The 15210-nt window shown below is 34.5% G+C and overlaps 1 protein-coding gene across 5 annotated transcripts in view; it reads right to left on the bottom strand.

The window, feature by feature from the left end:
- SRBD1 (S1 RNA binding domain 1) overlaps positions 1-15210 on the bottom strand; it is a 221141-nt gene that overhangs the window by 98145 nt on the left and 107786 nt on the right. For all 5 annotated transcript variants that reach the window (XM_060168674.1, XM_060168675.1, XM_060168676.1 and 2 more), the window contains exons 15-16: positions 10247-10338; positions 1016-1098 (exon numbers count right to left, since the gene is read on the bottom strand). In XM_060168674.1, the coding sequence (XP_060024657.1) occupies positions 1016-1098; positions 10247-10338 (175 nt within the window). The remainder of the gene's footprint in view (positions 1-1015; positions 1099-10246; positions 10339-15210) is intronic.

Raw genomic sequence — 15210 nt, 5'->3', positions numbered from 1 at the left:
CTGTAGCTAGATCAGTCCCTTTAGGAAGCATCCTCGCCAGTGAACAAGTCCAGTTAAAGGTTTGGATGCCTCTTGGTCTAACTTGCTGTACAATGGGAAAACTCCAGTTAAGTCCCAATATATGACTGGTTAGTCCAGGCTTTGACGGTGTGAGCCTGGGTAAAAATCCTAACTACTCTAGGACACAGCTTCTTTTCCTGTCAGATGAGGAGGGTAGGGTTGTATGATCTCAAAGGTCTCTTCCATTTCTAGTGGCCACAGATTCCATGACTTCATATAATATTTCCTTAGAGAAAGTATAGTACCTATCACTCAAATCTCATGAAAATTATATAGAGAGTAATATTCTATTTCAGCCTTAAGAAGAACTTTCATCAAAGAGAAAATAATTCAACTTGAGGTTTCTGGAGACCACTTAAGCCAACATGGATTCATTTTGCCAAGATTTAGTGCTGCCCTCAATTGCCTAAGGAACACAATCTCAAGAACTGAAAATACAGCGGCAACACCAAGAAGCACTATTACTACTAAACAGTAACAAAAATGAAAGGTTTTAGCTCATACTGGGCAATGACCAAAAACTAACTATAATACTCAAATAGGAATGAAAACAGGAAAAAAAATCACAGTAGGTACCAAAGGCTTCTTCCTGAAAGATCAATAGCTCATACTGGTTTAGAAAAAGAGGCAACATACCCCCCTTTCTCCACACCCCTTCCATTTTTACAGCGACATTAAAAGGAGAGGCTCTTCAGATTAAGTTACTAGTCGTATCTAGAGTTTTAATAGTCTTTAAACTGATTATAGTCCATTATGAGCCTTAATCAAAATCATAAAGACCAGGAAAAAAAACCTCCCTCCTTCCCGAATAATTTGTAACACATAGACTACCTTTCCACAAACTGTATAACCTTTGAAAATGGGAACTTATTCCCACGGACAATTACTATGCCAAGTTTGAGTACTGTCTCTGTACTGATGGATTTCACAAATTAAATGATCCACACTGCTTTACCTGATACATTCCAACTCCAATGTGCTTCGGCTCAATTTTCACTAGCTCAGCTAATGGATCTTGTACACGCCTTGCTATGGAAACTGAAAAAACAGAATCAGAAAACAAGTATGGCTTAATGTAAAAGCAGTATCCAGATAATTACTATTTTAGTTCCTCATAATGCATAGTTATCCCTCTTTATTCCTCCCCCCAAGGAGGCCAACAATTTAACCAAGTTTCAGAGTTCCTTTTTTTTTTCCACACAAAAAGTGAATGCAAAATTTCAGGATTAATTATATCACCAGAACTCCTAGGTATTCTTGAGCACGAACACACTGAAAGGGTTATACATTTGGAAAAACAAATAAAACACTTAGTTGCTATATTTATACAATTACCTGTTCGTTCTTTAAATATAGTATAGTAGGGCACCTCACACTTTAAAGAACAAGTAGATATTTGTTTTACTTTTAAATAATCCTGCATTGCTATAAACATGATACACATTTGTACATTAAATATGCTTATTAGGACTATATCCTGATAAAGATGAGTAAATGATAGAATCATATCTTATTGCAATCAGAGATTGTTAGTTGATTCGTGAATACTCTTGAATCACCTTGAATATGATTGCAAGATTAGTCTGAGAAGTGATCTACGTCCCAACTGCTTGTTCCTAACACATGCACAGTCTCTTTCTTGACCATTACTTTCCATTTTTAAGAGACTTGAGAGTTAACTTTAAACATCCTTCGTGTCATGATTTTTATTTAGTCATCATTTATTATCATCTTTTTAAAAGCCATATGTTATTAACAAAATCTCATAACTAATTTAGCTTATAAGATAGATTTAGTTAGAGAAAAGAAATTTAGTTGCATTGAGTGTTTACAAATGAACAGCTTTTATTTTCTAAACACATGAAAGCTAGTCAGTGTCACCTACTCATACAGAAGGTTGGATGAAATATAAATTCATTAAGTAAAAACACTAAGGCCATTAAAGGAAACCCCATGCCTGTTTTCGTGTTAAACTGTTCAAGGTCTGGTAAAAGAAGCCAACTTCTTAGACGTAACTATCAGATTCTCCAGTCAGTGATTTGTGCCACCTCTCATCAGAGATAAGATCTACTGTGAACGTAAAGTTCACTGCACATTCAAGTCTTTTTCATATCTTTTATGATTACTGCTAACAGACAGTGACAATGGCAGCTTGCAAAGTAAGCTTAGAGAGCAATAAGCTGATGTTTTACAATCTGCCTATTTCTCCCACAGAAGAGATGGGGATTCCAAGGCCTTCACATACACCTTTCTCATCAAATCTCATAAAAAGTTAATTAGTGCAAGCATGCCAGGTTATAGGAGAAATGGTTTCCTTTAATAACCACATTTATAGTCATATGAAAACATATGCCACCAGAGAAATACCTGATATCCTCTAAAACCAAATAGTCAGGCCTCCATATCTGTGGGTTTCACATCCACAGATTCAACCAACTATGGATCAAAAATATTCGAAAAATAAGTTCCATAAAGTTCCAAAAAGGAAAGCTTGAATTTGATGCTCTCAGCAACTATTTATATTGCACTTACAACTATTTACATAACATTTACATTGTATTAGGTATTATAAGTAATCTAGAGATGATTCAAAGTATATTGGAGGATGTGCATAGGTTATATGCAAATACTATGCTATTTTATATAAGGGACTTGAGCATCCTTGGATTTTGGTATCTGAGACGGGTCCTGAAACCAATCTCCTGTGGATACCAAGGGACAACTCAACTGTATTATTTCTTTATTCTAGCCTTTACATATATTATACAATAAGAGTGATTTTCAAACACGTACATACATTGCCAAAATATTTTCGGATTAAAAAAACAACCCACAACAGTAGACCAAGTTAAGGTAACAGGCATCAGAACGTTTGCTGTGTAGGAAGGCAATATTAGAAATTCAATAAAAGTATATCAATAATAGGTAAATCTCTCAAATCTACACCTTCAGAAAACCCACATTATGAAAACCTAAACTTAGAAATTGTGTGAGTAGATCCCATATTTTAACATTTCTGAAATACACAAAAGGCTTTTAAACTATTTTATACTGGATGCCCTCCTAACAGTTCACTGCCAGTGTATCCTTTGTTCATCCTAATACTGCTAAATATTAGCAACAATGGATTTAAAATGATGGCTTCTAGATAACATATTAATTCTACAATAAGTCCCAATGGCTTCTGGAGTTACACTGTACCCAGTAAACAACCCCCAACATAGATCTAGTATTTCTAGAATTGGCATTTCACTTTCAGATGCTGTTCATTCTGTGTAGCATAGAAACCCAAGCATGGAAGAGATGGGAGGCAGGAGGAGGGAGAGAGATGAACATTGTTTAAAGTAGAATTCGAAAAGTAGTACGCTCAGGCTTTGGAGAAAAGATGGTGGTGTTTTCCTGCTGGCAGGATAATCAAGAGAAGGGTTATGCAATAAACAGTAATAATGATCAGGCTGACAACAGATTTCTGAAAGTAAGAGACAGATAAGTAGTTCAGGCAAAAGGAGTTTAACAGATTGCTGATAAAAAAAAAAAAGAAGAGGGAGTAAGAATCATGGCCCAAAAACTTGGGGCACATTCATATTTTGAGACAGAAAAGAGAAGGAGGAAATGGTGAAAGAGGCAGAGAAGGAATGGTGAGGAAAGTATAGCAGAAGAAGTCAGAAAGACTTCTGGAACATGTTACTTATGTAACATGTTACCCTATGTCCCTGTGTCCCCAAGTTTTTACTCCTAGGTACATACTCAAAAGAAATGAAAACATTGGTCTACATAAAATCTTGTACATGGATGTTCACAGCAGCATTATTCATAATAGCCAAAAAGGTGAAAACAACCCAAATATCCAACAACTGATAAATGGATGAATACAATGTGGTGTACCTGTATAATGGTAAATTATTTGGCAATACAAAGGAATGGAGTACTGATATATGCTACAGCATGAGTGAACTTTGAAAACACTATGCTAAGTGAAAGAAGCCAGCCAATCACAAAAGACCTCATATTGTAATGATTCCATTTATACGAAATATCCAGAATAGGCAAATCCACAGAGACAGAAGGTAGATTAGTGTTTTCCAGGGATTGGGAAGAAGAGGGGAAGGGGGACCGATTGCTAATGGGTATAGGGATTCTAGGGGCGATGAAAATATTCTAAAATTGGATAGTGGCAATAGTTACACAACTCTGACTATACTAAAAAATGATGACATATACTTTAAAAGGGTAAATGTATGCTATGTAAACTATATCTCAATGAAGTTGTTATGTATTTTTTAAATGCAGTTTGTCCAAATGTATGGCAAATATTGACTATTTTGCCCACAGGTAACGTCCACATTTCTCTGTATCACTGCGACTATTTACCACTGTTTAGGAAGTTCTAGTTAATGCAATTGGAAGAGAAAAGAAAGAAGGTATAATTACTCAAAAGACAGAAACTAGATTATTACTTGCAGATGATGACTGTCTACTTAGAAAACCCAAGCAAGTCAACTGAAAAAATATCAGAACTAATAAGATTTCAATCAGTTGGCTGGTGTCAAGACACCCAGACAAAAACTGATGCTCCACCATATGCCATCAACAAGCAATAAGAAAATATCATGAAGGAGAATCCATTCACTGTCTGTGGTGTGTGTGTGTGTGTGTGTGTGTGTGTGTGTACTGCAGGTGAGTAAGAAAAATAAAATGTGCATAACCTGGATGAAGGTATAAATTTAATGGAATTTCACTGTATTTCTACAGAGTTTGAAAAATATTAGTTAAATGGCTCTAAAGTTTACATAGAAAGGAAGAAATGCATAGGACAAGTGCAATTAAAAAAAACATTAAGGCAAGTCATATTATAAGCCACAGTAATTGAGTCTTGCATTGTAGCAGACTAGACAGACCAAGGAAAAAGGGAAAAAAGTACATATAGGAATTTTGTTTTTAATAAATGGTAATTTGTTAAACGGTAATGAAACATATTGTGTAAAGGAAGACAGTAAAAAGCAGGGAAAAGGAGCTTCGACCGAGTGAAGATTATCATCCTAAAAGGTAAGCAACCAGAGAGCCATATGCAGTAGCACTGAAAACAACATTTCCCCCTCATTCATAAGGTATCTTATATCCAAAGAACAAAAGGGGTTCTATTGGTTTTGGTCTTCAGTTCCATGAAATACATAGAAGCTTAAAGCTTCTAGAGCAAATAAATGTATTGCTTAAAAGACTGTACTAAACTGTGTTCTCTTTAAAGTTTGCCTTACTCTGTTATCTGAGAATACCGAAGTGGAAATCTTTATTTTTAAAGTCCAATACTCACTTCTTTTTTATACTTCCTCTTGCCATCAGACAGCAACAGAGGAATCCCCATGCTGTCTTATTTCATTCAACAACTTCAAATTGGAATTTTTTTCACTAAAAAGCTTATTAAAATGTAGTTTTATTGCTCTTAATGCAAATTTATTATAATCTTGATCCTCTAATTAGTAATTACATTTTTCAATAAGGAGCTGACAAATCTGCTGACCTAATATAAATACTCTATATCTTGACTGCAGTGGTTGTGGCTACCCGACTAGTACAAGCTTTTCAAAATTCATAGATGGTGTACCTAAAAAGGGTGAATTTTACTTTATGCAAATATACCCTTAAATTTGAAAGAAATATCTTTTCTCTAAGGATATCAAACTTTTTCTTTATTTTTCTTCTTTCTGTATAGTCTCTATTTCTTCCATGTAGTGTACCCCACCTCCCACCCCATATTTTGGCATCTGTCTTTAATAGCATAAGTTTTCCTTACATGTTAAGTGACCCCAGACTTTCCATCAGGAGTAGGGTACTAAAAAGCTGACTGTAAGTGCTTTGCTCAAAGGTGAGGTTTGTCAACTGTGGGCTTCACTATAGGGTGATTTGGCCAATTCTTTGTGAAATCTCTGATCTCAGTTTGTTTAAGTGTTTTCTCTTGTGTTAGTCAGAATCCCCTAGTCTCCCACATAAGGTTTCTTTAGGTGTTTTCTCTTGTGTTAGTCAGAATCTCCTAGTCTCCCACATAAGGTATCTACAACAGCATGTCAATAATTATTTAATCTCTCTTTTTTTTAGTAGGTATTCCCACTCTCACCTATAACCCATGTCCTCCAGTGTAGAAACCTTCGGTTTAACCCTCTCTAGAGAACAATTCTCCAGTCTTCTGCAAAAGTGGAAGAAGGACAGTTACTCAACTGTGTGGAATGGGAGGTCTAATTCATTTCTTCTTTTTTTACTGATGTGAAATTCACATAACATAAAGTTAACCATTTTAAGGTGTATCATTCAGTAGTATTTAGTATACTTACAACATTGTGCAAACCACCACCTCTATCAAGTTCCAAAACATTTTCATCACCCCCAAAGGAAACCCTGTACACATTAAACAGTCCCTCTTCATTGTCCCCTCTCCCGAGCCCCTGGCAACCACCAATCAGCTCTCTGTGTCTGCAGATTTGCCCATTTTGGACATTTCACATATATGCAATCATACAATATGTGACCTTTTGTGTTTAGCTTCTTTCACTTAGCATGTTTTCAAGGTTCATCCATGTTGTAGCATGTATCATTACTTCATTCTTTCTTATGGTTGAAAATACCCTTCCATCGTATGGATAGACCACATTTTGTTTATCTATTCACTTGCTGATGGACATTTGGGTTGTTTCCAGTTTTGGGCTATTGTGAATAGTGCTGCTATGAGCATCTGTGTACAAGTATTTGCTGAGTACCTGTTTTCAATTCTTTTGAGTATATACCAAGGAGTGGGATTGCTGGGTTATATGATATTCTATGTTTAACTTGATCTCACTGCTTTTTAAACAGACTTTCAATCAATCCTCTTATTTTAGACCCATTCTCAGCCCTCCCAAGACACTTCTAAAGGTGCTTAGTGCATTTCCTGAGTCTTTAGGGTTTCTACGATCTATTTCAGGTTAGCTCTGTTTTCTACAATGCTGTCTCAGTATTCCACTTTCTCAAGTTGGCTAGATCTCATCCGGTTTCCAGCTTCAAAACTATTGTTGCTGTTATCTCCTCTCCCATTCTCCTTGTCCTAGTAAGTTTATGCCTTCATTCTATCAAGTTACTGTCATTTTAATGAGATTTCAGAAGAGAGTGAAGGAGTAACAGGTATATTTAATCTTCATTTTAAATCAGAAATCCATAATAAACTTTTTAATACCAACTGTCTACTATTCTATCCATCCAATTTAAACTGTCTCAGTACAATGAATTTATTATGAGGGGAATGTAAGCACATATAAGGGTAACTTCTGTTTTCAATAAGCTGATAAACTGGTCAAGAAGATGTAGTAAGATAAAGGTCATTTTCTTACATACGTTTAACACTTGTATGAATGTTGAGGTTCTGTTATATTTGATATGGTAAACTTATGGAGGGTTGAAAGGTAAAACCCACACCCATAGATAGGTCAGGTCTCAGATGAAGTACGAAGTCATCCCAGGCATCAATCACTAGGAAAGAGAAAGATGCCTAGTGAGAAAAAAGGAACTGAAGTGGAAGTGGGGCCTAGAAAGCCAAGAGTGGAGACTCTCAGTTAATTTCAATATTTGCTTCCAGGACCAGACTTTGAAGACTCAGAATGTCTAGGTAGGTGTTTTGAGTTGATATGGATCAAACATAGTCACTGCCAATGTGGAAACAAGCTAAGACAAAGAAAAATGGCACACCTGCAGTGAATCACAAACTGAAGACACAACTAGGTTTTGAAATCAGAGTAACCAGGACTATATACCAATTCCCCTTTTTATTATTTCCTATTTTCATAGTCTTGCTAGAATGTTGTGATCTTGTTCCCTTATAATACTGTGGCAGTTATGCACCCACATGGGCCAGTGGTGAAGAGGAAATAGCAGCTCCCTTAGCAAAGGGAAGTCTGAGGAACTGCTACCTCCTATATAATATTTTTCTAATGCCCTGTTGGATGATTACCTTTCAGTGCTCACTTGGGAGGCTCTGAATTTTATTTTCTATAAAGAAAAGTATCCTTTTATTACAGAAGTTACGTACATAAATATTATGTACACACTTGGCTATGCGGCCTCATTAAGCCTTGGTTTCCTCATCTGTAAAGTGGGAATAATAAATGACTCATAGGGCAATTGTGAGGATTAAATAAAATAATCCTGGTAATGTATTTATCACAATGTTTCATATATATTAAGTGCTTTAAAAAGATTAGTGTTAGCAGCTCCCTCCTCCTCCTATTATTATTATTACTATTGTTATTACAAGGCAAGTACCAAAAGAGAACATGGCAAGGAGGCAGAGACCACACTGAGTTGATGTGACACAGAGAAAAGCTTCACTGAAGAAGCAAGACTTTGAGCTGGGATCTGAGTTTGAAAAGATGACCATTTTAGGGGACTTCCCTGGTAGTCCAGTGGTAAAGAATCTGCCTTCCAATGCAGGGGACGTGGGTTTGATCCCTGGTCGAGGAACTAAGATCCCACATGCCTTGGGGCAACTAAGCCCTCGCACCTCAACTAGAGAGCCCGCATGCCACAAACTACAGAGCCCAAGCGCTCTGGAGCCCAAGCGCCACAACTAGAGAGAGAAAACCCACACGTCACAACTAGAGAGAAGGCTGCATGCCACAACGAAGACCCGAAGCAGCCAAAGAAATTAAAATAAAATAAATAAATAAAATAAATATTTTTAAAAGAAAAAAGAAAAGATGATCATGTTAGTCAGGGGACTGTGTCGTCAAATGAACAACTGAAGGGAAACTACAAGTTCTTTTGGATCAAAAAAGAAGTTTTTAACTTTAGATTAACGCAAAAATTTTCAAATACGTATCATCAGGTGTAGATTTCAAGAACAGTCAATGAAATTTGATGAGAATATTTAAGGAAAAAAAATTAAATAAAAAGTCTATTTCCCCTAATTTGGAATTTCCCCAAATTGGGGGATTAAGAGATACAAACTACTATATATAAAATAGATAAACAACAAGGATATATTGTATAGCAATGGGAATTATAGCCATTATCTTGTAAGAAGTTATAATGGAGTATAATCTGTAAAAATACTGGATCACAATGCTGTGCACCTGAAACTAATATAATATTGTAAATCAACTATACATCCATTAAAAAAAAAATAAATCAGTAAACACACATACACAAGCCACTTCTAACAAAGTAGTCTAAACATCCACCTATTACATAGGAAAATGCTCTGACCAGATCTATATTTTGCTTGTGATACCAATTATTGTCATTAGATGTACCAAAATATCTTTTTTAAAAATAAATTTATTTATTTATTTATTTTTGGTTGCATTGGGTCTCTGTTGCTGTGCGCAGGCTTTCTTTTTAGATGCAGCAAGCGGGGGCTACTCTTCATTGCAGGCTTCTCATTGCAGTGGCTTCTCTTGCTGCGGAGCACGGGCTCTAGGCACGCAGGTTTCAGTAGTTGTGGCTCCCGGGCTCTAGAGCGCAGGCTCAGTACCTGTGGCGCATGGGCTTAGCTGCTACGCAGCATGTGGGATCTTCCCGGACCAGGGCTTGAACCCGTGTCCACTGCATTGGTAGGCATATTCTCAACCACTGTGCCACCAGGAAACCCTCAAAATATCTTTAATTTCTTCACACATAAGATTTAAACTATTCCACATCACAGAAACCAAAGCAATTTTATACAACTAAAATCAAATCAGGCTGATTTAAACAATATAGTAATGACAATTCCTATTAGCAAGGCAAGAGAAACTGGTCATTTAACAAATATTTAGCTATAGCCTGAAAGTCTGTGCATGTTCATACATTTGCACTTTAAATATTTTATGTTAATATATTACTTTCCTCCAACAAAAAGCTGTAATAAGTAATATTTTGCAATAATAATAAGAGAACTGAGTATTTTATTGTTTTTACTATTAACTCTCTAGCATTTAATTTTACTAAAGATGTTTTGGGCTAATTTTTCACCACACTCTAGAATACTATGCAGCGTTCTTTAAAAGCAGTATTCTTCTACTTCTTTTCCATAATTCCCAGTATTATTCCAATCAAACACTTTCTTTCTAACATGACTGCAATATATCTTCTAAAATTTCTTGGATATTTAAATATTTTGCTTGCTACAAATACAAGTCCAAAATATCAAAATCACACGCTTTAGTGATGACCCACAGTTTCTTACCTGCACTTCTCAAATTAGGGTCCAGTCCTGGCATCTCTTTATTAGCTTCAGGGCTGACACTGTAGACTGATGCTCCTGCTTCACTGACGATACTGAAAAGAAAGAAAAGGGGAATATCATTTTCCAAACTTTCTACCTGCCCCAAGAAAATAAATGAATGAGACTAGGTATTATAAGAAAAGAAAACTGCAGGGCAAAGCACTCTCGTTATATTTCAATGATACCTATACTATTTAATTTTACATTAACATAAAGTGATTAAGCAATGCTTATTTTCTACACACAGGAAATACACAGGCTTAAATCCATAATGAATTCATTCAGTCATTTTCTGTTTAAGAGAGAGTTTATAAATGAACACAGTGGATACTCCTCCATGATGCCAACATCAAAATTTTCAGAATGCTTAGCTCCTCTTGTGTTTATAATCCATTATTGACTGACATTTATGACTCCCGTCTGAATCATTCTAAAGCATCTTGGGAAGCACAGACATGTGTGTGGATATGTGCATATGTGGATATACACAAAAAAACATTGCCATTATTATTACTTGGTTATAATTAAAAACCACAATGTGAAAAGGAAGGGGATCAGACAGGATCCCACTTCTTTTCAAGAGGGTCTGAAATCATCCTTTTGGTGAACTTGAAACATACCACTTCAGGCAGGTGTTAAACCACTTCATTTCATCACTTCTTTAACCAAAGCATCACACATATCATCCTGTTCCTTTCTTCTTTGGCTCCATATACTTTACAATCCACAATGGCAGCACTCTCTTACAGATGACGGTTGTATAGTGGTTGACATTTGTACAGTTTACCAAACATTTTAAAATTAGAGGCTTTCTTTATGACATAATACGTAAAGAAGCATCATCTACTTTAAGTATTTATAATACCTTTGGTTCTCTACCATGTGACCATCTAGATGTCACAATTCAAAAGCAGAAACATATTAGTGCTTAATTTTTAATCCACTCTTAGAAACCTCTCCCATTCTCTGCTCTTCAGTAGTTACTTCAATTGTTAGACAAGTTGAGCAGATAACTTTTAACATTATTGCCCCACTGTAACAACTCAACACTGATAAGTAAAATGTGAAACGGTTAGTTCGCTACTCCAAAGAGTTCTTTGAAGAACTCTTGATTGAACTTCGACAACAATTATAAACCACAGAGACTTGAGAAGATTATTTGGGGGCAACGAGAAGATTTATATCTTTTGCAACCAAGATCTACTAACTCAAATTTCATAATAGGCAAAATGAACACTGCAACTGAAAAGCAAGGCTGCTCATCCTGTTCCTCATCAACAGCATCATCATGATACAATAAGAGGTGCATATTATATACAAAGCACAAAACCAACCCCTTTATGAAACAGGATAAATAAGAATAGTCAGCCATCAGCCAAGTAAAATTTGGTTTCAAACACAAATGAACACTCAGCCTAACAAATTTTTTTCTAAAAAACCAGAGTATCTGTGAAGTGCAGAGAAAAGAATATTTTAAAAAATCTTACCACAAATTTATTTTCTGGCATTGCCAGAAGCCTCCAAAATTACCTCTATTTGAGCAAAGGAACTTAAATGGTAAATAAAAGTTCCCATTAACTGTGGGCTTAAGCAGTTGGGTACCTGAGAATTTGCTGGGTGATTCACTGTCTCTTGGAAGTTATAATTCTCAAAAGACTGAGGGAAACTGTTGCAAAGAAAAACACTCAGATAATAAATATTCCTCCAAATACCAAATTGCCACTTCTTTTAAACAGAGGAATACAAAACAGATGTGACACGCTGCACCCAAAGATTTTAGATTAACATTAATATTAAATCAATACAAAATGCAGTAAATTTCATATGCTTTAGTTACTAGACAGCATGGGTCCAATAAACTGTTCAGTACTACGCACAGATCAGAATGCTTAAATAATCTAAATGAAGAGAAAAAGCTCAACACTGATTACTTCAATATAAAACATATAAGGATCTAAGAAGTATATGTGGCAAGAGTTAAGTGAAAGAAATCAAGCTGGGAGTGGTGATGATTCTTTCCAGGAGAAGCTGCTAAGAACAAAAGTTATAGCCTTTCCCCCCTTCCTTTTTTTCTTTCCTATTTAGAGTTCAAGGATAGACATTAACTAGAAAGTATGCTAGATTTCACAAGGCACTTTCTGTTTATTAGGAAGTTTCCCAATAAACTATTAGAAAATTATTCCAATTATCTCTAGTATATTTTGAGGAAAGCAAAAGTAAACTTTGCACAAAATACAGATATCTAACATTTAATACGTATCATATGTCACAAAACAAATTTCACTCAGGTGTAAACTAATTAGGCTCATAATCTTAGCAATTCGATTATTTTATTTATTTTGCCATAAAGCAGACAAGACTCTGAGTAAAATTTATAATTTTCGGGGAATTTAACTGACACAGTTCTAACTGAACTCAAAGGTTTTGAGATTATTACAGTACTTGAAGCCCTTTCAAATTGTTTGTTTAGACAAACGCCTAAATAGATACATATCGTATATGAAACTTTAAATATATGAAAGTACACTTCAGAAGCTACCACTGGACTTAACGTTTTACCAGATCTATGTGTTAATGTGCTAATTCTTTAGAATTAAATTGATAATTTTTAAAGCACTTTATCTAATTCAGCACTTTTCTAGAGTCTTTCTAGGCTTTTTAATCTGAAAATATATACGTATAAACCACACACTCATAACCTAAAAAACAAGTGAAATGCCCACAATATAGATGGATTTACTTTTAAATTCATTTAAAAAATTTTAACAAAAACCCTGCAAGTTAAAAATGCCAATTTTTGTTATCTCAAGTAAAATTCAATGCTGTTACATAAATCTGATCATTTATCAATATAATGTACTTTATTTTTTACACAAATATATGTTTAAACCACAGAATTTATATCTCCACAGTTTATAAGTCTCTTCTACCAAGATAAATTGTATGTTGATGAATCTTTTAAAACCGCGCTTGCAAGTACTTTTCTTACAGTGCCTATTCATTCTGACAGTAAAAGAAGGGCAACTTCTTTTGCCAAATTGAGATGGGAGAATTTTTTTCATGAGAGAGGAAAACTAGCTGGTTTTTTTAAGTTATTGGGCTAATAGATTTCACATTCACTTACAAGGTTGCTTGAAGCCTCTGTATGAGTCTCCTCCCCTCTTCTTATTTCCCAAATATGAAAATATCTTTTTTGTTTTTCTTATTTTAAAATAAATTGCAGGCTTCCTATGTTAACAAGAAAATTCAATTCAAAGTTAACCTACTTAAATGAAAACACAATTAATATTTAGTAAGCTATCAAAAATCAGCCAGGATATATTTGCTTAAACTAATAAAAACTGATTTCTCATTTTTTATAAAAGTATACTAGAATTGCTTAAGTGTTACCAATATCTAGAAGCTTCCTTTTCCTTCTGCCCACCAAAAAAAAAAGGTACTAAAAAGCTCCGATACTAAATGCACAGCTCATTTCACTAAAGTTTTAAAAATAATTTATCTAAAAAGTTTTTCCAAATTTTCAGGCTGAGAAACATTCATATGAAGAGAGGGTAGGTAAATGACCTAAGTTTCTCAACAAGTAACAGAAAATGCTATAAAAAGTTAATCAACACAGATCTTAAGTTTTTGCTTTGCATATGAGAACCTGTTTTGAAGTATGAAAGGATAGCTGTTTGTATTTTGGGGATAGGAGACAAGGCCAAAAACCAAACCACCATAAATAAAAGGGGCTCTAGGGTTTAATGTTTAAAGGATACTTATTTCTAAAAAAAAATCAAAGCAATTTTAAATTCCTTTATTTAGTGATGAATTGTCATTTCAGGGAGCCTCAAATAAGCAATACCTAGTCACTTCAAAAACTAACATGGGAATTCCCTGGCAGTCCAGTGGTTAGGACTCCACGCTTCCAGTGCAGGGGGCACGAGTTCGATCCCTGGTTGGGGAACTAAGATCCCGCAAGCCATGCACACAGCCAAAAAAAAAATTTTTTTGATTAAAAATAAATTAAAAACTAAGGTAATCTGGTGATGATAAGGAAGCAGGGGAACAAATAAAATCCTATACTATTAAAGATATTTAAACTGTAAAACTCTTTTGGATGGTAATTTGAAAATATAGATCAAAAGTCACAAGAATATACATTCTTTCTGAACTGGCTATTATATTTTTAAGAATTTATATGAAGGAAATTTTAATTTACACAAAAATTTAAACAGCGTTATTCATCACAGCATAGCTCCGACCAAAAGAAACTGAAACCAAAATGCCTATCATTAAAGAGTTCTTTAATGAAAACCTATACTGTCATTTAAAATTACTGTTGTAATGTATTAAGTGGAAAGGCTGGTTATAAAAGTAAGACATGAGACCAACTTTGATATTTTTAAAATATAGGTATATACAAAAGAAAAAAAGGTTTATGTTAATATTAATAGTACTTAACTATGAGTTATTCCTTTAAAACAATTTTTATTTCTTTAAATTTTTCTGCAATAACTGTAATATTTATTTGTAAAAAGAAAAAGTTTAAAATTTAAGTTTCAAATGACCATTATTTACCTGGCCAGGAGATCCAATATTGCATAATAGCCAACATTTTTTTTTTAATCAAACTTTCTTTTAAAGTTATCAAAGTTATTTTGAACTTAAGTGTGGGTAAATATGTCATTTGTTAGTAATAACTTCCAAACATGACTCCTAGGAAACCTCAAATAATAATATTTTATGATATTGTTTTATAACATGAAAGAAAGGTCAAGAATAACTCGTGATTTGTACATACAGGTCATATAAAAATCAAATGCACAATGAAAAATTTTATAAGAAAGTACATATAATATACATTTTAAAGTTGTACTTAGTCCTTGGCCTGTGCATCCAACCCCCAAGTTATTCTTCATGAACACCACAGCACAATCAATTCA

Source organism: Lagenorhynchus albirostris, chromosome 13, assembly GCF_949774975.1.
Source record: "Lagenorhynchus albirostris chromosome 13, mLagAlb1.1, whole genome shotgun sequence".
Lineage (NCBI taxonomy): Eukaryota > Metazoa > Chordata > Mammalia > Artiodactyla > Delphinidae > Lagenorhynchus > Lagenorhynchus albirostris.
Note: the sequence above shows the minus strand (reverse complement) of the source record. Positions and strands in the feature narration are given on the sequence as shown.